The sequence below is a fragment of the Anneissia japonica genome, unplaced genomic scaffold, assembly GCF_011630105.1.
Source record: "Anneissia japonica isolate Jap-2015-1 unplaced genomic scaffold, ASM1163010v1 scaffold2293_len299155_cov175, whole genome shotgun sequence".
NCBI classification, from domain to species: Eukaryota; Metazoa; Echinodermata; class Crinoidea; order Comatulida; family Comatulidae; genus Anneissia; species Anneissia japonica.
In genome coordinates this window covers 1-23,833 of record NW_022694961.1, presented here as the reverse complement: position 1 = coordinate 23,833, position 23,833 = coordinate 1, and the positions used below count along the sequence as shown (strand labels likewise).

The following is a 23,833-nucleotide window of genomic DNA, read 5'->3' as shown; positions in this document are numbered from 1 at the left end:
TCGACTGGTCCGCTCTTACTACTTTCACTAGAATAACTGACACGCGTATGTACAAAATGTAAAATACACGTGATTGGAAAACATGTGTATGGTGTCTGTAACAAAAGCCAATAAGAAAGCAGCTTTTATGTTATGATTAAGTAGCCTTCGGAGAACCAATAGGAGGAGACTAGGCGATATAATTCGAGCTGAGGAGAGCGAGCAAAAAGTGAAAGGGAATGTAGGCTAGGCAGGCCTAGGCAAATTTTGGATTTTATATCGATCAAACATTCCAATCGGATTCATTTTGTATTTAAAGTAATCATCTATATTTTGTATGGCTTTTAGTTATTCGTTGCAGTGACAAGTGTAGTGATTTCTTCATCTTCTATCTTGGCCTAGCCTACAGCGTGTAGCTGCTACTGTGAATTGTGTCTTTGAAGTGCAGGTTTTACTCTAAGGTTTGTTACAATCTCAGAAAATAAGCTTAGATTTGTATAATTACGCTGTACAGTACGTGTGGAGAGGACGCTTGGCTAAATAGATGGCATGGCTAGGCCTAGGCCTAGCCTAGTTCCGTCCATAAACGCAACAGTACATAATAAGTTTTACTTCAAAAGGCTAAATTTTGTTTTTGAATCTCTTAATTCTCTTTCATGGTATTATTGTAGGCAATAAGTAAGAATAAGATATGAGGCGCCAAGTGTAAATTTATTATTTAATTTAACACAATTATATAATTCGTTATTTAACATATAATTATTAATTGAATAGATCACCCATTATTTATATATAGGCCTAATGCATTACGTCTAAAAGATTTAATCTTAGATTATATAATATAATATAATCTTAGATTATATGTAAATAATTGCGTTAACGTTTTAATTGTTTATATATAATTAGTGTACTGATCGATTTCATTATATATATATAAAATGAAAGGGTAATCAAAATTATTTATATAAGGTTACTGGTTTCATTATATAAATAAAGAAAGGGTAGCACATCATTATATATATAATGAAAAGTAACTTACAATTATTCATATATAATAAGTTCACTGAGTCCATTATATATAAATAATGAAAAGGTAACAAATCATTATATATAAATAATAAAAAGTAAATTACAATTATTTATATTCACGTTGGAGTTCTCTTAATTGATTGGTTACCCTTTTATTATTTATTTATATAATGAAATCAGTAAACTAATTATATATAAATAATGAAAACGTTAACGCAATTATTTACAAATAATCTTTTAGATGTAAATGCATTATACTGTATATGGGTGATCTATTCAATTATATGTTAAATAATGAATTATATATAAATAATTGTGTTAAATAATAAATTTGCACTTTGCACCTCATAGTAAGAAGGCAGTTTTTTGCCCTCTTTTTTTTTGCCCAGGCTAGCCTAGGTAGGCTAGCCTGGACCGGGATGACTACTTCGGCCATAGACAATTTCGGCTGTTCGGAATTTGTATGTTGGGCCGTGCGGACTTTGTATCCCTCACCAGCTATTGGGGTCATTCTATTCCGTGGTGTAGCCTATTTTAAGCCTTTGTTAAACTTCCTATTATTCAAAGTGATAATTGCCTGGTGCACAATTGCTTTTATGTACAGTATTATTTATTTTCAGGACAGAATGTTATTTATTATTCACCCATAGCTGGCCCAGAAGTGGTATCTGTAAGCTAATCGAAGGTGTAATTTCAGTGAATACCGTAATTATAATAATTTCTAAATGTTTTGCATTAGTATACAATTTTTTTTTTCAATACAGATTAAGTTTTATGTGGAGGGGTGGCATAATACCTTATACCCGTGGACCAACACAAGTAGATCGTCCGAAAGTACTGTAGTACCCATATTACATATTATATTATTAGCATGCATATGTCATAAGCTAGATTACATCACCTTTTCCTGGTAAAGCAAACTTTCCCGGCATGCTTTATTCATGGATAAACAAACACCACTTCTTTGCACATGAGTGCCTTGTCTGGCTAGGGCTACAAGAGCCGCATATTAGCATATAATACTTAAACAAGGTACGTCTGCAACTGAATTATTCTTAGGCCCTAGTTAATTTTTTTTTCTTATTTTAATTTATTTCTTTCGAAAGTGTACTTTCTATCACATAAAATTTCACTGTCTACTTAGGCCTAGGCCTAGATAGTCATATTATGCGCAGCTTCATCGTCCCCTGCTATATACAGTACATCAGTAGGCTAGCCTCCACCCCCCACCACGCTACAGTACAGACGTTTGCTAGGCAACAGAACGTGATTGAACCTTTCTTACCAGGTGTTCATGTAAATTTGCATAGGCAGCTAACCAGCTGAGTGTATTCCTTTGTGAAAATGAGTACCGCGGACTGCCGCATGCTCATTTTCACAAAGCATTTGCATCCCCTCTTGAAAAGAGGGAACTTCGTAATAGTTGTCACCATATCTTCGCTCATTAATCACCGTAGTTTAGCTTACATTCATGGAGGGAGCACTTCAAATGTACGATAATCATTTCTCTACCCGACAACTTAATTCATGCATTACATAAATAGTTTCATCTTGCTGTACTCCAACATCACTGGCGCATGGTAACAACCAACTGGCAGACCATTTCCAGTCACACATTCTCTCCATAACGCAACACCCCTTGTTCCGTGTCATCTGGATTGTAGTGGATTCCCACGATCAACTAAATAGCAGCCTAATTGTCTTTGTTAAACATTTTAATAAACTTATTTTTCGACACAGTATGGATATAAAATTTGTTTTAATACATTCTATCTACCTATAAAAAGAGAATGGCTGCAAAGGCAACGTCTGTAAACAAATACATAATAACACTAAAGCTAAAGTACGATATTGCCAATATTTTCATTATTTGAAATAATATGTTTTTCGAGCATAGCTCTTCATCTATTTACCTATCTATTTGTTCATATTTTATTCGTGTACAAACCATAAAACCCAACCCTAAAATACAGTTATTATGAATGATTATTAAAATCAATATCACAATCATAACGATAAGATGATGATAAGAACCAACAATATAAAACTAAAAAACAATTATTCATACAGGCCTAGAGCACAGGTGGGCAAAGTGATTTTTTTGCGGCCCTCGAAAATGAATTAAAAAACCTATTTGTGTGCGGTCCGCCAAGCAACCATTGGCTAGAAAACACCTTGTTTTTATGGCCCAACACATATCATACGTAAAAAGTAAAATTAAAACTGAGAATAAATTGGTTTAAAATGCAGTTTTTGGAAGCACACTGGAAACACCAATGTTTGCGTGCGGCCCTTGGTGTTAAATAAAAAATTCACCTTTGGCCCTCCGAGCGATATAGAAAATATAAGAAATAAGGCCAAATATTTAAAAAAAATTACTAGTTTCTCATCTCCTCATGCATCTATTTTCTCTGCCTCACCATTTTTTTTTTTTATTTCCTTTTTGTTATGAAATATAAAAAAAATCTGGCAAACTCACATCAGTAAAATTCCTCTCTCGATCGTTCATGGTTATGGATACCTTACATATGAATCATGTCTAGTGTTTTTTATTTTCTTTCAATGTGTCTTCTTGGAAAAAGTGAGAAAGTAGTAGCTGTTTCACATTGACCATCTTTGATTTGCCATCTCGGAGTAAAAAAAAATGAAAAAAAAGTACACTCATTCTCTGTTTTTCAAAATATTTCTTTTTACTTCTACGATTTTATCGTTTTCCCATGATTATGACATCATTTGATTTGATTCATGAAAATAATTTTTATCGTATACAAGATAAATCATTATCGAATCGTGCTAGTGTGAAAACTTCTCTTATTTCTTTTCTATGAACAATTGCTTTTGTAGCTTTTTATTGTTGATCGTTATCGTCATAGTGTAAACTGGCCCTAATACTGTAAAACATTGAATAGAAGCCCAAATTTGAAAATCGTAGTAAAGACAATTTTATCATTTTCCCATGATTATGACGTTATTTGATTTGATTGGTGAAATTATATTTTTATCGTGTACATGATAAATTGTTATCGAATCGTGTTAGTGTACTTTTATTTTCTAAATGTAAACAGGCCTTTACTAAGTGTGAACAGAGCCGTCGTGGGTAGGCTTCAGCATGTTCTTGCTGCTCCCACGAACCGGCGAATCATGATTTTGGTGCCAAAATTGAGATTTCAAAAACATAATAGTGAAATTATCTCAGTGTGGTACAATTATGGTATGTAGGCAATAGTAAGACAGTCTAAAGCTGCATTCACACCGAAGCCAAATTTGGTTCATATGGCAACGAAACAAAAAAAGAATATCGAATCAGTGGTAAAGAATAGAGGCGCTTACTAAGACGTGCATCAAAAAACGTTCTACGAACCGAATTCGGATTCGGTGTGATTCTACCTTTACACCAGGTAGGTGTTGGTTATGGTAGGCGGATTACAATTTCAATCATCTATGAACAAGCAGATCCTTTTGCATCCTTTTTTTTTGTTACAGACTGTCAAAACATGTGACATGCTTAAATATGGTCATGATGACATCATATCATGACCATATAGGCACATCATGACTATGGGAATACAACCATTTTTTTGTAAAAGAAAATTTGATAATCATGACAGAGCTGTAGGCGTTTTGACAAGTATAGGAGTAGGGACCTGCTGCTTATTTCAGTCTCTCATTGTGATTAATGCTATCAACATCCTTCACTTTTTAATGAATGTGGTCGAGCTGTAAAATCTCTACAGAAACCCAGGTCATTATTCTTTTGTTTGGTTTTTAGGGTGTGTTATAATTAGAATACTGGTTATTATTAGAGTACTTGGTCACTATCATCAAGTACATGGTTATTATTAATATGGAAATAATAACCCAACCATGATTGTTGTGTTTAGTGCCACGTAGAGGTGTACAAGAACATTTTTTATTTTATTTATAGTATACAAACAAACAGTAGATAATCTCTAGTTTTACATAGGAATAAAACCATCATTTTTAACCACCCACATTGTTGTCATCATCTTCGACTATTATTTTCTTTTGTTTATTTTGATTTGATTTTTATTTTATTCCTTCCAGCTGTACAAACATTAAACAAAATTAAAGAGGACAGTGTGGAGAGGTAAATGCGGTAAAACTACTATCACCGAAAGGCGTATCTTTAGCTCCCCAACACAGCATTAAAAGCTTAAACCGAACACCACACACACACACGCACACACACACACACCAACACACACCCACTCACATACAAACACTCAAAATAATTAATTAAACAATCTAATAAGAAATAAGAATCCAACCCGAATTCTCACACCCAACCCCAAAAAACCTTGTTGATTTAGAATGGCAATTTTACAATAAAATATGTTAATATAATGTAATACATTAGTATTCAAAAAGCAATGTTTATTTCTTTGAATTATGCTTACCAAAATAGCATTACAAGTTCTTCAATTCAAATACTATACAATGTATTCAAATACAATAAGGTCACATTACACTACACTGCAAATAATACAAGAAATGCATTAAAATTCTAATATTTAAATACCGTACTATTTTTAGAGTTAAATCTGTTTATACTGTAGTACTGTATACCACTAGTTACATTAGTTAGTTGTTGTATACAATGGATTCCTACAGTATCTTATTTGCACAGAAAAATCAATGTCTAAATAGTAATGTCATCAGCTTCTCTTCTTAAAAATGTATAATCACATAATTATTACCGAAAGGTCCACTGATTAATCTCAGATAAGAAAGTATAATACATACTCCAAGTATTGAAATACACGCCATCGTGTTGGGATTCAATATTTCCACATTAATTATGTCATCATCAGATTTGATTCGATTTTCTAATACATAATCTTTTAGTGGAGATAATGTACAGTACCTCTAAGGTCAAAACGTTGAATCAAACCCTCCCTATCTTTATTCAGAGTAACGTTTGCTCTATGTTATTTAAACATAATCAGTAGATTTGTTGGTTTTTCTCCATTTTGAGTGATGATAAAAGCTTAATGATTTTATTCTGAATAAGAAGGCAGGTGTTCTCCTTTACATAGTGGTGGTCTTAATCCCCCTGCCGACATTCAACGCCACGACGAGGTCGTAGGATCAAAAATTTAAAAAAATTATTTTACCTATCCAAATAACGTTATTTTGATTGCCAATCCCTAATAATATTGTGGTCTCTAGTCGGCCCCTTGGTTCGGAGACCTCGGACCCCCAGTTGGACATGCCGGACACCTTTTCGGAAAATTTCTGGAGCCATCGCTGGTCCTGAGATGATACTCCATCTAGAAGCTTTGCTGTTTTAGCCATTTTAATCTCTTATCTATACGACTTCACAATTGGTTAGTGAATTCTTGGCTGGTGCTGGGCCGGGGGCCAAGAGCCTCTTTTGCCATTTACAGAATCTGCCACTATAGGTAACAAGATTAGGAAATTGTAGGGCTAGACAAAAATTTTGAAGAGTTTGCAAAACGAGCTTCGTAAGACTTGATGTCCAAATACTTCTTTGGTGTTTGTGAATAGGTTTTGTGATGCAAACCATTTCAGCTTCAGCTGCCGTTTTGTAATTGTTTTTTATATGTTTATACCTGAATAAATAAATAAATATAAAAAAATAAAGGAAATTTTTGTACACCAACTCATGATATCCCACCAAGGGTTCCTGCATAGGTAAATAAAATTTTAATGAATGAATTTATTTCTAAGTATTCAGTTTTCATTCATTTTCTAAACCACAATGTTAATCGTGCCTTTGCCCCTGCCTATAGTTGTTATTTTTAATATGATTTTAATAAAGTGGAGGGGGAAAAAAGAGAAATGAAAATGAAAAATGTTTATTGTATAATTACTAAAATCTGACTTCCATAAATGCAATATTCATTTTTTCCCCTCAGATGGAGCACTATGTTATGTTTGGAGGGGGTATTAACAGCGCAACCTCAAACCTTGGATATGTTGATGATTCTGGAAAGTATGTCATATCAGAAGATTGTACTGGTAAGACCAAAACTACAGTATACACTACTGCATCATTGTTTTCCAAATATTGTCAATGTAGGGTTACAGATAGTGATTTGACCAGTGACATATCACAGGGCATTTTTGCCTCTAAAGTAGTTTTTAGTTGGGTGGGAACTTCGTGGAGGAGGACAATTTTTTTCTAGGTGTATACACATACATATTTTGGGGGCTATAAACTTGTATAATGCCATTGTAATTTATATAAAGACATTACCATAAAATCAGTAGACACTAATGTTTTCTTCCCTAAGAGAAGGTATGGTATTAACCTTATAAGGTATTAAATTTATAGTAAAAAATGTTTGACACCATCATTGTGACCAAAGTATATGGTTTAGAAATTTGTTGAAGTTGTTCATAATTCCTGATGTTTTCTTTTTCAGAATGTTTGGAAGAAATCTATGACTGTCTCCTACAGGAGAATTCTGTGAGATTCGTACGAAGGCAATTGGCACTCAAGAAAGTAGCAACAACGGTAAAGGGTTTTAAACTTTATTTCCCTATAACTTTATTATGTTTGACTACAACTTGGACTTCCAGTACCTGATTTAAGAATGTGAATTGTTTTGTATTAAATGTACAGTGCAAACCATAAAGCTGTTAGAGCTTGTGTTGCCCTTGCAACTGACCTTGACTAATTGCTGGTAGCGCTCATGTCAGTTGCTTTGAGTTAAGTGGAGTTGCAAGCCGACGTAAGCTTATATGATCTCAAACAGGTATCGAATACAGCTGTAAGATGGTGGGAGCATTTACTACATAGATTTGGATTTATCCTTGAAAATATTCATCAGGATTATGAAATAAGTATGTTTTTAATAAAAACTATTATTATGATCTGCAAAGTCTTGCCTACATCCACTTACATTGTTATTGGATTTTAAACCAAAACATCATCATATTGCCTTTCAATTCATGTTCTAAGAATACATTGCTTGCTAATTTCACTCTTCAGTATACTGATTTAATATGAATATATTATGTATGGCTTCTTTTAGGACCTAATTCCAATCCTTGAAAGTTGTGATGATGAAGAATATATGGAGACGTTTGCTGTAAATATAAAGTATGTATATTCATCAATATACAGTAGATTTGTAAAAATATCTCTACGTTTTTAGTTATATATGAACATTTCTTTGTATGCTGTAGCAAAGGTAATTACTGTTTTTTTTCAATCAGAAATATGAAAGTGAATACTTAATAATAAAGCTGAAATTAACAAAGACTAGTATAAACATCACCAAGGAAGAAATGATGAACCCTGTACTGTTGGTAATAATCCTCAGCATGGTTATTAGGTGGTTGCTTGTGGCAAAACTTGAGATTTGGGGGGAGACTAACCCTCGCTGTGCAAGTCTCTTTTGTCCTTGGACAAGGCACTTTATCTACGTTGGTTTCTCTCCATCTAAGAATATAAGTGGGTACCTGGTACGATCAATAACAAGCGCCGTTTCTAGCTGCTTATGGAATTGCTTTAAATGGAGGATGTGCTCCATAGGTGCTTGGCCCAGTGACCGGGGATAATATTGTATAAAGTACAGTTTATTGTAATATGTACTATATGTGTCGCATTAATGTTGTCATTATAGTAGGGAGGGTTTAAGCAACCACATATATCTCGTGAATTTAGCATGCTCATTATTTTATAAGAAAATCAAATTTATTGTTACTAATATTATGTAATTGATGTGTTTTATAGGATTATGATGTCGTTGACTTTCCCAAATAATTTAATTTTGGCATCGTGCCAATCCGCTGAAAAGCAGGTGATAACCAGCGTTCTTGCCCGGATGCACCATGAAATTAAAGCACGTTTCAAGGTGGCGTCTATAAAGGCTTTAGTCGACAACATGTCAATGATTATTGAGGTAAGTCTGTTGACAGCTCTGTTCAAATGAGACTTTTTTGGTCATCAAACTAACAGTGTAACTGAAAAATCCAGTGCAAACAGCATGTATGATATATTACTTGGTAAAATCAAAGAGTATAGGACTGTAAGAGGTGTGACTCTCGTGGTTACGTTGAAACGCAATCCAATCTTGGAAAGTATTACTACAAGCTAGAGGGCAAAAAGAATGTAAAGGGCATTCTAATTGAACGTGTTCTTTGTCAATAGAATGCATGTCGGAGTTTGGAATTCTATCTTGTGGTAGTTACTTTTTTTTTTTTCTTTCATTGTGTGCATGTAAATTCAAGACTGTCGGACCTTTTGCAATTCTATAGAAGAAAAAAAATGTATTTTGTGCATTTAAAAGTTAAAACTTGGACTCGTTCTTCTAATGTGCTTTAATGTAGCGCATTTGAATGTGGTGACTTGATTAGTCATGGTCTCAATAATTTATTAAATCCAAGTGTAAACATGAATTTGATTTGGTTAAGGTGAAGTTAATTCATCATGGTCAAAATTTATCAAATGTGAACACAGTTTATTTTCAAGCATTTAATTCTTTTAATTAATTCATTTGATTACTGAAGCCTGGTTTCCTTAAAATTGCTACACTGTCGCTACAGGGTTTTCAGTGCAATAGTACTACGTAGCAATCAGGAAGGCTTCCCAATTCAACCGGCCAATCAGCATCACTGATGATTTTAAGATTTTTGTTTGAAGTACTGACTGTTATTCTTTCTCTACAGCATTGCAAATCATCAACTGATGAGGTACTACTTACACCTGAGCATCAAACCACACTGCATAACTGCATTAGGTTTCTACTTAACTTGTTTTCAATTCAAATCAACCCCTCCTCAAAGGACTATTACCTTCATGTGTAAGTCACTATAAATTAAGTCAAAAGCAAGTTGCCCTAATCCTCAGAACTTTATATTAACATGTAGGACTATCACATGAGTTATCATAGTGAAATGAAATCAAATCATGTGAACTGAACTTTTTGAAGGATATTGCGTGTATAATTCTACTACTTGTTTTTATATAGGCAACTTCTGAAGCACCATTTGGACGAGGTGTTGATTGAGCTCCTTAAGAACACCAAGCCAAGTTGGGTAAGTTAACGTTTGTGTGTGTGTAATAAACTTTATGTATCACAAATGATGCTAGGAAATAAGACAGTGCATGTTTCTGATACAAACATGTGTAGTCTTTTTGATACAATTTCTATATTGTGAAAAGCGTCCTGATTTGTTATTCTTCAATGCAGGCATACTTTAAAGCACAGGTGGGCAGAGTGTGGCCTTTTGCAAAATGTGTGGGTGCCAGCTGCAAATATATAAATTAAAAATTGAAACCTTGAATAAAAATAATTAATGATTAATCCACTTTGCTATATATGGTTGCAAACCATTGTAGTAAGAGAAATAATTATATATTACAGTTGAATTTGCCTAAGTCGAATCCATTGACTTAGATAAACTTTGACCTAGATAAAATTTGACTTACAGATTGGTAATTAATGGAAAACACAATTTGGCATGTAAAATAAGTTCGACTTAGAAATTATTCGAGTTAGGCAAAGTCGACTTGGCAAGTTTAACTGTATATTAAAAAATAATGGAAGGGCATTTACAAAAATAGTTAATATAATGATGGCTCACTGCATTTCTAAATTCCAGAATGATCTGTTAAAATCCATTTTGCAATTGAACTGCCTGCTATTTACTGGGTTCACTGCTCCAAACCTAGCTGAAGTTATACCCTCAGTCCTAGAAGGCAAAGTGGAGGAGAAAGCCGACCACTTTACCTGTTGCCAGCAACCGAATACTGCCAATGATCGCAAGAGAAACCATAAGGGGGTAGGTTTGGATCAATTTTACAGAATAAATTAATTGCTGTTTTAGGGACAGTAGAAATATTATTACATTTTATAATTACTATAAAATGATTGATTGATCAGATTGATTGATTGTTTGAATCTGTTTAGTGATGTTTATATTTATTTATTTATTTTATTCAAATTCAGCTCACAACATACAATGGACAATAGTAAGCAAGGTGGAAGAAATCTGGTGAAATACACCTATACCAATTCAACTACATGAACATAATAACAATAAACATTATAATAAAAGTAAATAAAAAATAAAATAATACATATAAGTCACAATAAAACAATTAACAAAGCAAATAATAAAAGGAACATAATAAATATATATATATACAGTATAAATAAAATAAAATTAAGATAAATATATTACATATTATTATTATATATATTAAATTATTATATAATTCCGATGCTGGTTTTGTAAATTAATTTTGGTCTGTTTATGTATTTTTGTAGGAGTGCCAATCAGTTTCCTCAGAAAAGCAGGAGCTACGGTAAGTTTTACGTGTTCCAGAGTTTCCAAATTGTTGCTGTTAGATTCTTCTGCTAGGTTTTCCTATACTGATTGTTTGGACTGTGATAACAATAGTAAAAAATAGGCTCCCAGTGGGAGCGCGTTTGTGTAACGATTGCAGGGAAAACACTATAGTGATTTAATAGATTAAAACACGCTTAACCCAATAGCAGTGGTGTCCTGATGTTTGTAGTTGAGTGTCAAAAGAATAAGATGATTAAACTATGTTCTTATTAATAGTAATATTTGCCATTACTCATTGTTTTACTCTTCAGAAAACTGTTAGCTAAATATGCTGTTGACTTAAACAGGGTAGCATTGCCAAAGTTGGCTGTTGTATTAAATGATTATGTAAGTAGTACATATTCTTTTATTGTCTTTCAATAAACTACAGTATATCATGGCCATATGACAGCTGTGGTTGCAATTTTATCAGTTTGTTGTGTGGAATAGCTACATTAATTAATTTGTTCATTGAACGATTATGATCATGATTTGTTTTTTTTTAAATTGAAATCAAAAGTCCATTTGAACGATGCTCTAAATCAAAGGTGGGCAAAGAATGACCCATGGCCATAGGTGGTTCAACTGTGATTTTGTTGCAACCCACGAAAATAAATTGAAAACCTTATGTGTGCGTCTCGCCAACCATCTTTGGCTGAAAAATTCATGTTTTTTAACTGCCTGACACTGATTGCCTGTAAAAAGTAATATTAAGACTGAACATAAAGCGGAATAGAAGCAGTGTATGATGGTTTTTGGCAGCACAATGGAAACATTAATGTTTGTGTGCAGCCCTCAATGTTAAATCAAAATTTCACTGTATGCCCACATGGTGTGTCTATATATGGTTATGATGTCGTGACCATATTAAGGCTATTTTTGTCAAATAAAATGTCATAGTTTGGACAAGGCTTAAGCTGTGTTGACACAAGTTGCTTAAAGTTGTCAGTGTCATTCTGGAATAAGCAATTTGTTGATTGTTGAATTTCTTTGTTTTCAGGAGTCAATACGAACAAATATGAAAAACATATGTTTCTTGTGGAATTTTGGATTCATTCTGTCGTTTACAGAGCAATCATCGGTTGCATATGCAGACATCAGGTAAATACATGACAATTAATTAGTATATATGTTTCATGCAACAGATAATTTTTTATTTCCTCATCAAAAAATATTTGTAATATAAACCTTCACATAGTAAAATTTAGCCAAAATAACTGTGTTTGCAGAAGAGTGTGATTGAATAAGTGAATCTCATAATATTCTACTAGAAAAGTTTTATCACATGAATTTTAACTTTTTACTGGTGTAATGGTGAATTTGAAGTCATCATAGAACTCGTACATAATATTGAGTTTGTTTTGTATGAATTTTTATTTACATGTACATACCAATAGAAAGTAACCTGTATTTATACGTTTGGACCAACAAATATTATCTTATCTTATCTTACCTTCGGTTGAAGAAATGAATCTAAAATTATTTTTAACACTATACATTTGTGGTATACCATGTAAATATTTCATAGAAAAACTGATGTTTTGACAATATCTTAACTTTTCAAATACATTGCTCTATTCACCTTCAAGAAAATTAGAGAAAGCGTAATTTTATGATGTTATGCAGTGTATAGCCTGATGTTGTTAGCTGACAAAATTAATTTTGTACTTGCTTTAAAATACCTAACTTGAAAACAAATTATCATTACTTGTACTATATACTTGAAATAAATGATAATATATTTATTCTAAAAAAATGTATGATCATTATTTATCACCAGTGGAAGTGTATCTCTCAAAGTTATTACTATGTACTTTTTGTAATATTCATTGCATATTATGCAATACCTTGAGAAAATGTGCCCTAATGGGACAATGCAAGAATGATGTATACCACTTGGTCTCATTGCTCCAATGGTAGAGTATTCGAACGGTAATCAGAAGGTCTGGGGTTCAAATCCCGATTGGGACTAAATGTTTTTCTCAAAAATGTATTGTCATAATTATTTATCCCAGTGGAGGAGTATTTCCGTACCAAAGTTACTACCAAGTGATTTTATAATTTATCCAGGTACATGATGATCTAGTCTTTTCTGAATTTACCACAGACATATGTTGTCAAGTACCCTAGTTGGATGTTGTGTGATGGAGATGATGTATTCATGGGAATGTTATCAGCTTGCTAAGGAGAAGAAAGACACAAGCACATCCAATATCAATTCAAAGATGTAAGTCAGTTCACTTTTTAGTATACTGCACTTGCGCAGATATGCTCTATGATGTGGTAGTGTAATTTTTCTGTAAAATGGAATGTGTTAGATTCATTTCATTTAACAGGCACGTAAAAGTACAATGTGAATGTAGTTTTATAAGTGAGTTGGTAATTAGTTGTGAGATGACAGTGACTGATAGCACCTTGTCCGATAAGGCGAAACTTTTTTCATTCCTTTTTTTCGCGTACTTATTTTTTTAAAGGTTTTTGGTGGAGGGCGGAATAAAAATAAAAATAAAATTTTGTTTTCTTATTTAGCAAATAGTTTTGCCAAAATCATCCAGACGGAGGAGAAAATAGAAATAAAATTTCATTTGTGAATGTAAAATATGATGGAAATATACATATCTTATCTTTGGAGATTTCAAGACAGTGGAGAGTGTATTAAAAATATAGAAAAACTTTTATTTTCTTCAGAAATTTCCACCTTTTCATGGCGGCGGGTGCGCTAATTGGCCAAAAATAGAGTTTTATTTTTATTTGAAATCATCAATATTTGACCTAGTTTCTGCAGTATACTCATGCTACTATCAGAAGCCTATTATTTAAATATCAGACTGTTTTTGTTTTTTTTAGTAAATTATGTCATTACTTGACAGAAAACAGGCCTGTGTTCCAGTGGTTTCGTTTGGTGCGAACCTTTACTAATAAACCAACTCACTTCCTCCCATTACATAGAAACCATCAGAATGAAGTTATTCACTAATTTTCAATTTTAATTACCTGCACTCAACAACAACATGTTTTGGCCTATTAGAACTACATCCTCTTTTCCAATATATTTTACTAATAAATAGTAATGTATTTTTTCAGTTTGTATCTGTTAGCAGCTGTTTTGAACAAGATGTTCACAAACTTGTTATATTTCATGAAGAAATGCCCAGATGAAATTGATGGAGGCTTGGAACAGACAGTCGGTAGTTATATCATTCAATTAATTTTTATGGTGCATTCATTACTTGGTTATTTAGTTGTTTTGATCACAATTCTAATTCAATTAGATCACAATTCAATTAGATCACAATTCTTACCTAAATATTATATCTAAAATCCGACTTCTCCCAAATTAGTTAATTTATTTAATTGTTTTTATCTTCAGAAAAGACTCTCATTTATGCTATATTTATTCTTTAAGACACGATCAAAAATAGTGTCAATACTTTAATGAAGAATGTCATATATTTTGCTCCATTCTTTTAAAGAAATAGCTATTATTACTATTATTATTATTATTATTATTATTATTATTATTATTGTTATTATTATTGCTATTACTATTACTATCTGTAAACTGATTGATAAGAAAAAAAAAAGGAAAAGAAAAAGAGAAAAATACAAAATATGTTTTAGAATATTTCCTTTTGATGTTTTAGTAATCAATCAATCTTTTAAAACATTACTGTTAATAGTATTATTACTATTATTATTTTATTATTACTACTATTATCATTACCATTATTACTATTATTATTATTATCCATGCTCTATCATAAATGCAAATGTTCTATAACTGTATTGGTTTTCAATGGGCCAAAGGCCTAATGAATTAATAAAGGCAGGGGTAATCTCCTTGCATCGAACGAACGATATTTAGTTGTTTTGAGTAGCATAGCCATGCTATATTTTAAGATACCATATACACATTGAAATTTGTAATAATGATAACAGATAATAAATGATAACAGACCTGGAGAATAATAATAATATTGCTTTACATTATTAAATGTTTGTTTTATTAAATCCTAATGAACAATTTATTGTTACTGTTATTGTGATTGTTGAATTTTAAACTTTGTACAGATTCCCTCGCTTCAATGACAGAGGTCGTTGACATGTATCTGCTGATGATTAGAAAATTTGATATCAATGTTGATTCAAAGAGTTACTTGAAGGAACTGATTGTTGGGAATAACCAGCTTTTGACGCTCTTCTCACTTGATGAAAGCAACCCAAATACAAGGATTTTAGAACATTTGCACAGGTAGGAGCTTAAAAACACCTCATATCATGACACTCCAATAAGACAAAGCAAACAACAATTAATTTAATTTAGAATTACCAGAGACGATGACACTATTGTGTCAGTGTGCCTTTAACTAATTACTGGTGGATAGTTTTTGTATACTATATCAAATATTTTGTTAATTGATTGCCATCTTATACCATCTTTACAGAGATGCTAAAATGTGGAATGAATTAAGTTGTAACCACAACTCAACATCATTATTAGAATAGCTTTTTATTTTTCCACTGTTTGTGTCTATTGTTCTTTTGAGAGGCACTAGAAAAACTGTTGGCAGCAAGTGATTTTTGTCCCCTGCAATTAACATTGCCTTTAACTATTATCTAAAGGTAATTGTGCAGGAGACAGACTTAACTACATGATTAGGCTCCTTCTCTTCCCTTACCATGGTATACCCTAGTTTACCTTTGGTGATTTATTTATTTATAATATTTAAGCTTTCTTTAACCAGGAGGTATCCATTCAGTGACTAGCACTGCTTTCCAAGAAAGCCCTGCTACACACAGTAAATGTAATAAAAAGTGTTTACAATCATGTTATTCAAAAGTAACGAAAAGTAAATCGTAAACAGTGATAAGATAGGTGATGCTGTCAGGTGTAATGTAATTATTATTTGTAAATTTGTTTGCTAATATTATTTATATTTTTCCATTTGTTTCTGTATGATGAAAAAAATGGAGTAATATGAAATTAAATAGTACAGTTCACTTTATAACTATGATTTCTTACAGGTTTGCTACAAAAGAAATGATGATAATTTACAACTTCATGTTGAATGATTTCAAAACACATACACTGATAGAGAATGAGTCAGTTTTCAACATGTTCTACCATATAACAGCAGATATAACAAAGCCACATCTGCTTCTACAAATTCCGATCTTGTCAACATTTTCTGAAATATATGGAGAGGAAAATGTTGCCATATCTTCAGTAAGTAATGAATCATTTAAATTTATCAAATAAAACCTTTTCTTTGGAGTGCTCCAGTGGTCAGTTTTATTTTTCTTAGCACATATATCCACTTAAAACTATATATATATCTATATGTTGTATAATTTACTGTATATTTCAATATGCCATGTTGGGATAAAAAAAAATCTCAAATGGGGATTGCCATGCCAAAATCAGCATCAGTGACCAAAACAAGAAAATCTACTTTTTAATATATTCATATTCTCCACATTAGAAGCTTTAAAATGATAGGACATTAGTGGAATCGACTTGGTTACCATAGTTATGAGTTCTCTGTACTGAAGTCTACAATACTGCCACATTCTAATGCTAATTGCTCTGTTTAATATTTAGCGACAGTACTCTGGTTTTGGGATGGCAAGCCTCAAATTATCACAGTAAAATATGAATTATATTAATTACTTTAAAAATTAGTATCGGCGTATTTTACATATTTTAATTTTCTATTACCAATAGCACCAAACATAAATTAACTTATATTAATGATTTTTTTAACTGTCTTATTTTCAAGGAATCTTCTGATCTAATTGATTACCTAGTTGGCCTCTTTGGATTATCATGTCAGGAGAATCCCGATGTCTTTCTGTACCCCGAGACCAAGAAAACAAAGATGTAAATTATATTCACTCACTTCAAAGATTATATACACAGAATATTAATGTTGTCAACAATAAAATCATTCAAACTCTGTTATATTTAATAATGTTTATACATATCATTGTTGAGATGTTTAGATTATTTGCATGTTTTCCATACTTAAAACAACATACTGAGAACTTTCTTATTAAAATTATTTTATTTACTATTTTGAAACACAGTTTGCCTGTAATTTATTTCAATAAGGTATAAATTATCTTATGTTATTTTTATTGTTAAAGTTGTTATTTGATAAATTATTTTTTGAATAAATAATAGAAAAAATTTCAGATCAAATTAATTTTCTTCCATAAGCATAAAGATTTTAACTTTAATTTAAAGTCCTATCTGGAGAGTGGATTTTTGTTAACACTTCAATTAAAATTTGTTTTTGCTTTCAGGGTGATATCAAGAGAAACTAAAGGTGGTCTACAAAGAGAGGTATGCTGTAACTGATAACACTGTATCTCAATTTATATTCATTATTATATAATGTGCTGACTGAAACAATATAAAAAATCTCTATCCACGTCGAAACTTAGTTCTACAGAACTAGAGTAATTTGTTAGTACCGTATTTGTATTTGTGTTTGTCGTTTTTTATATTGTTTCTGTTGTTAAATTATGTAAGCATGAAAACAAACTAAACGTCATAAAAGTTTATTCCATCTTATATCATGGTAATAAATTTATGTTGTTGTTATATAATTTACCGACAGAAACAATATAAAAAATCTGTTTCGACATCGCACTTCTACAGAACTAGAGTAATTTGTATGTAGTTGTATTTGTGTTGGTCGTTTTCTATATTTTTTTCTGTCGTTAAATTATGTAACAATGAATATAAATTTATTCCTATGATATAAACTGGAAAAAATTTTCATGACATTTTGTTCATTTTTATGTTAGTAATAATAATAATATATGGTAATTTAAGGACTATAAAAATATGTAGAAAAATATAAAAACATCAGTGTTTCCACATGGCACTGACTTAGTTCTGTAGAACTACTGCAATACCGTAAGTCATTTTATTAGGGGGTAAGTTGGTGGTGGGGCAAGTTTGTAAGGGGTGACTGTGTATAGTCAGGGGGCAGGTATGTTGAGGGTTGAGTTTTTTAAGGGGACAAGATTGCAAGGGGAAAGTTGACTAGTTCCCCATGGGTAGCACTTCCATGCTGTTATCCATGTTGTTTGTCTAGTGGAATAGTACGTAAATAATCTAAGAAAGAGATGATTAAATTTGGGAAGAAAAGGTCAAAGGGCAAGGTCAGTATCATTCACAGTAAGTTCAATTTTATTACCCTCAAGCATAAAAGAAAATAATGGAATCATCCATCATACATGGCCTGCGTATTGTTCAGTATTCAGGCACATGGTGGAAAATAATGGAATTGTCCATCAAACATAGCCTGCGTATTGCTCAGTATTCAGGCACATAGCGGAAAATAATGGAATCGTCCATCATACATAGCCTCCGTATTGTTCGGTGTTCATGCACATGATGGAAAATAATGGAATTGTCCATCATACATAGCCTGCGTATTGTTATCAGGCACAGGGTGGAGGTATCTACTCTACAGAGTGACTGCTGTAGTTGTAATTGTTATAATGTAAGGTTTAATATCACTTTTTTCATAGATTGTTAAAGAGGTGCGTGATGGCAGAGATATTGGAGGCTTAATTATTGGAGATTGGGAGGATACAGACGAGGAGGAAGATATATCCAGTCTTGAAAAAATGTCCACATCGGAACTGGTGTCATATCTGGAATCAAATGGTAATAATAAGGATAAATTAATATTAAAAAATAATATCTAGAGTATTGTGAATAATGAAATCACAACAATCATTACAACACATGATTATTAAGAGTTGCTTTTAAAATAAAGCTACTAGACATGCAAGAATATATATTGGCTGTTGGGCTCTAATCCTCAGTCCATACTATAAAATTGTATGTGACCAATTTGTGTGATGTGTCCATATATGGGCATGATGGTGTCATACTTACTTACTGAATGTCATCACACGACGTTACTCCGTGTTTGTGGGTGCCATGATAATTTGTCGCCATGCATCTCTGCCAAGCATGGTATTCTTTAGTTCGTCCCTTTTAAGTTTTGTGTCTTTCTTTAGAAGGGCAAGCTTGGTAAGATGAACTCTGCGGCCGCATTAGTTTTGGCGATTCAATGCTATAGACAGCTATTTGGAACCACGATGGTATCATATTACACCCAAATATGGACTCATCACGTTTATATGTCACATGAAATGTGTGGACAAAGCTTAAATGATAACATTACTATAATCCAGGGGCATGACCACTGTTTTTCCATGTATTTGTATACATGTATTCTAATATCATACAAAAATAGCACTATCCCTTAGTTGATACGTGCACTTATGGTATTACCTTATAAATTTTTTTCTTCTTTTGGCAAATTTTGTTAACAATTGTTCTTCCCCCTGAACCGCAGACGGTTTCTCCTTTTTGAATGTTGTATTTTTATATTTGACTCTTGATCCTGGATTATAATGTATTTATTACTTATATTGACTATCATTATTGTATTTATAACTATTTAATTCTATATAATATATGTATTTTTTACCTACAAATTTTTATGTTTTCCTGTTTTAATGTTTTCTAATGGCACTGTAATTTTTAATCTTTTAACGTAAATGTAACTTGTAAATTTCATTTAATTCAGCCTTTTGGCTGCGATTAGAAGATTAATAAAGAATAAGGAATAAGAATAAGAATATTGTATGAATATTTTTTTTTTTTTTTTTATTAGGTATGAGGCCTCAGTTGACAAAATTGCAAAACTTGTTGCTGGAAATCTGCTACATAAAATTGAGTAAGTAGATTAAATTTTTAGCTCCGATGAGGAGCTCTAGAAACACTCGGCTGATTGATTAAGAGATCTTTTTTGTATGGGCGGCTGTTAAGGCCAATATACTCTTACTACCTCTATTATACTGCCCTCATCGGAGCTTTCAAGTTTACGAGAACTTGTTTATAAAGCCTCTAAAAAGTGGCACATTCCACTTCATAAACATAAAGTGGCCTTATATAAAAGATGAAATAAATGTCCTTGGCCAGTACGTGCCAAGGAACAGAACGGAACATGTACAGACTGTAGTGTTAGCTTACTTTATATATTTATATTAGAAATTAATATTGTTAGATTCCATGCACGAGATAGAAAAATATTATTTACAAAGTTAATAATGCATGCAGATATGTTTTTACTATATAATATAAAATGAGTATTTTTACTGGCAGTGGTGCAATTTATATCCTTTGTTAAAATATTAAATCATTTTTCTATTCTTTAGATTGTCCAAAGGATTCTGTTTGCCAGGCAACCACATTGTTTAGTGTTTGTAAGTATTCAAAATTCCTTATATTTTCGTTGACCACAGCAGGGTTTGAAGAAGCCATTTCCAGAAGACCTGGTTAAATGAGCTTTCTTAATACATCTAACATTATTTTGCTGTGCATGTTGATAAACATCACAAACTGACTTATACAAGCTTCATGTTTATCAAGCTGACTTAGTAATTAAGCATCATGTTAGGACTACTGTAGATAAGGAAATGTGTAAGGTATCTTACCGCCATGGACGTAAATTTAACAACCTTCTACGTGAACATGCAATAATCAATGGAACGTGTAAGAACCCTAACCATATATTACTATCTTAACTGGCGAAACATTATCTAAGGAAGAAGAATCTGTCTTAACATTTGGTATCCGTAATGGATTAGCTACACGACCTAAGGACTCTGATATGTTTGTTTTTGCTGAATCAATTTGGGAACAACTTAATAATGCTGATGCTCTACCTAAATCATTCATTAAGCGTGAGAAAATTAAGAACTCAATTCGTGCAATGACATGTAACTTTCTTGACTTTGTTAACCGAAATTTAAATTGTGATGCCAAACGTATTAATACTTTAAAAATCTTACGTAATAAGTATGTACAGTAATTCTTAAACCTGATAAAGGAAATGGTGTTGCGATAATGAAGAAAACTGATTATATCACATCTATGACGAACTTATTCTCTGATTCAACTAAGTTTAAGAAACTATCTAACTGTTCATTAACCACGCAGCTTAACTCCTTACAAGCATACCTCCGGACACTATGTAATAGAAATGAACTGAAACTGAATACAAAGAAATTCGTCCAGTATCAACCATGCCTGCTAGAGCCCATGGACTACCTAAATTACATAAAGATTTTGATAATATTCCACCCCTAAGACCTATTATTGACACGACCGGTACTTGTTATTATTCAGTAGCTAAGATCTTATCAAGCTTATTAGGCCCTCTAACGGTTAATGATTTTGTCCTTAAAGATTCTTTTGATGCTGCTGACCTCATTAGAGTTATACCAAACAATTTATATAATTTAGGTTACCGATTTGTATCTTTTGATGTTGAATCTCTGTTTACAAATGTTCCCCTTACTAAGGTAATTAATATAATTCTTGATAGGGTTTACAATAAGAAACTGATATGTACTAACCTTAAGAAAAATTCGCTAAGGAAACTACTTAGAGATTGCTGTACTAAAACTGTATTTACATGTAATAATTACGACATTAATTATGTCATCAGGGAAAAAAACATTTTCTTAAAAAAAAAAAACGGAACGTTTGAGACAATCCCTGCATAAGAGGTACCGCAGCCCAGAGAGTACACTGTAGGTAGCTTTCAGCTCTTCACATGCGTGAGTGTTGAATTATTAAGATGATCCCCAAGTCATTCACCAACCACTACAGGATGGCATGTATCTCTCAACAAAAGATTGTTTGATCGTTCAATTTGGTTAATTTAGGTAGTCATTTAATTTAATGTACTACCTTATCATAATATTATTTTCTTATGATATTTATAAAATGTTCAACTTTTAATAATTAAGTACTTCAATGCTATAGGAAGGTAGGCTAGCCTAGGCCCTATGCCTTGTCTAGGCCAACTAGGTAGCCTAGCCTAAGCAAGATTTATTGCCATTTGGGGGTGAGTAACTTGAGACCTAAAGATGATGCATTGGTTTGATTGATTTCTGGGCCCTTTGTTAAATATTAGAATGCCGACGTTATAACCAGGGAGATGTAAAACATGTTCATCTGTCCCTGTTAGTGTTATGTCGATTTTGCAGCATGGGTGATTTTTTTTATTTTAATATTCAACAATGATTTGAGAGGGTAGCTCAAACAGCAATGCTACAGAAATTATGAAATTGCAAATCAACCTTCAAATTTAATTGTCGCTAATAAATATTTTGAAACAAAATTTTTTCCTGTCTGTGGGCTAGCAAAATATTCTGTGGGCTAGTAAAATCTCTAGTAAACTTGCCCAGTGGGCCAAAAAAAGTTAGGGCAAGCCCTGTGTCATCATCAGGAATTCCTGATGTAATAATTAATTTTATAAACAAACTGATGGTGTCTCAATGGGTTCGCCTCTTGGCCCAGTTTTAGCTAATATTTTAATGACTAGAAGAGTCTATAGTTCCTAAACTTATTGAATCAGGTACTATTAAGTTTTATACTCGTTTTGTTGACGACACGCTAGTATTAGCTAAGCCCAATGATTTCCCGCAAATTCTAAGCTACTTCAATGCTTTTCATAGACAGATAAATTTTACTTTTGAATCATTTGAAAACAGTGACACAGTACACTTTCTGGATTTACAATTTAACAACAGTGTAGGAAGCATGAGTGTATATCGTAAAAATACACATAAAGATCAATATGTCCATTATGATAGCTTTGCTCCATGGAACCATAAGATCTCCTGGATTCGTGGTTTAGTTTCTAGAGCCCACAGATTGTGTACTCCTAATAAACTTCAAACAAAACTTTAATAACATCAGGAAGTTTATGTCTTGGAATGGGTACCCTTTAAAAGTTGTTAATAATGTACTTAAGAAATTAAATGAACCTAAATGTATACATAGGCCTACTGATGATAGCTTGATTAAGATTTGGGTTAGATTGCCTTATCTAGGAAAACCAGGTGAGTTAATTTTACGCAGATGTTTAAATAAGGTAAAGAAACACTTAATTAAAGAGGTAAAAATTCATAACTTTATGGCAGTATAAAAATGTTTCTCATTTTATATCTACTACTAAGGATCAAACCCCTAAGGAATACAGAAGTTCTGTTGTCTATCATTTTAAATGTCCAGGTTGCAATAGTGATTATATTGGTAAGACAGATAGGTGCTTAATAACTAGACTTGAAGAACATTCTTCACAATCTGATAGTGTTATATTTGATCATGTTAAAAACTGTGAGGCATTACAGGGTATACTTGAAAATGATAATGTCGTCTGTGATGTAAGTAATAAGTTAGGTTTAATATTTTCTAGTACTAACATTATTGACAGCTCCCGAAACTGGTCTATCCTATTGTTTAAAGAAGCGTTCGCTATACGTAGACTACACCTTTTGCTTAACAATGGGCTCAGAGCTTCAAAAGAGCTTTCTTTGTTTTTGTAGGCATCTTTGATCATTAGAGTAAGAATGCTTTGATCTTTTGTTTGAATCACTGCTATGTCACCTACTA

At 32.3% G+C, this 23,833-nt stretch overlaps 1 protein-coding gene across 1 annotated transcript; it reads left to right on the top strand.

The window, feature by feature from the left end:
• On the top strand, positions 1-20,631 carry LOC117101345 (protein timeless-like; the record flags this gene model as incomplete). The annotated part of the gene is given in 20 exon segments (XM_033241307.1): positions 1-440; positions 6,909-7,011; positions 7,419-7,510; positions 8,031-8,098; positions 8,735-8,903; positions 9,670-9,803; positions 9,972-10,038; positions 10,606-10,785; positions 11,274-11,311; positions 11,607-11,682; positions 12,335-12,435; positions 13,442-13,561; positions 14,419-14,522; positions 15,406-15,586; positions 16,360-16,561; positions 17,115-17,215; positions 17,641-17,680; positions 18,880-19,018; positions 20,040-20,102; positions 20,584-20,631. Coding segments are annotated over 19 exon segments (2,026 nt in total), but the record flags the coding sequence as incomplete, so codon positions are not given.
• Positions 20,632-23,833: the final 3,202 nt, after the last annotated feature.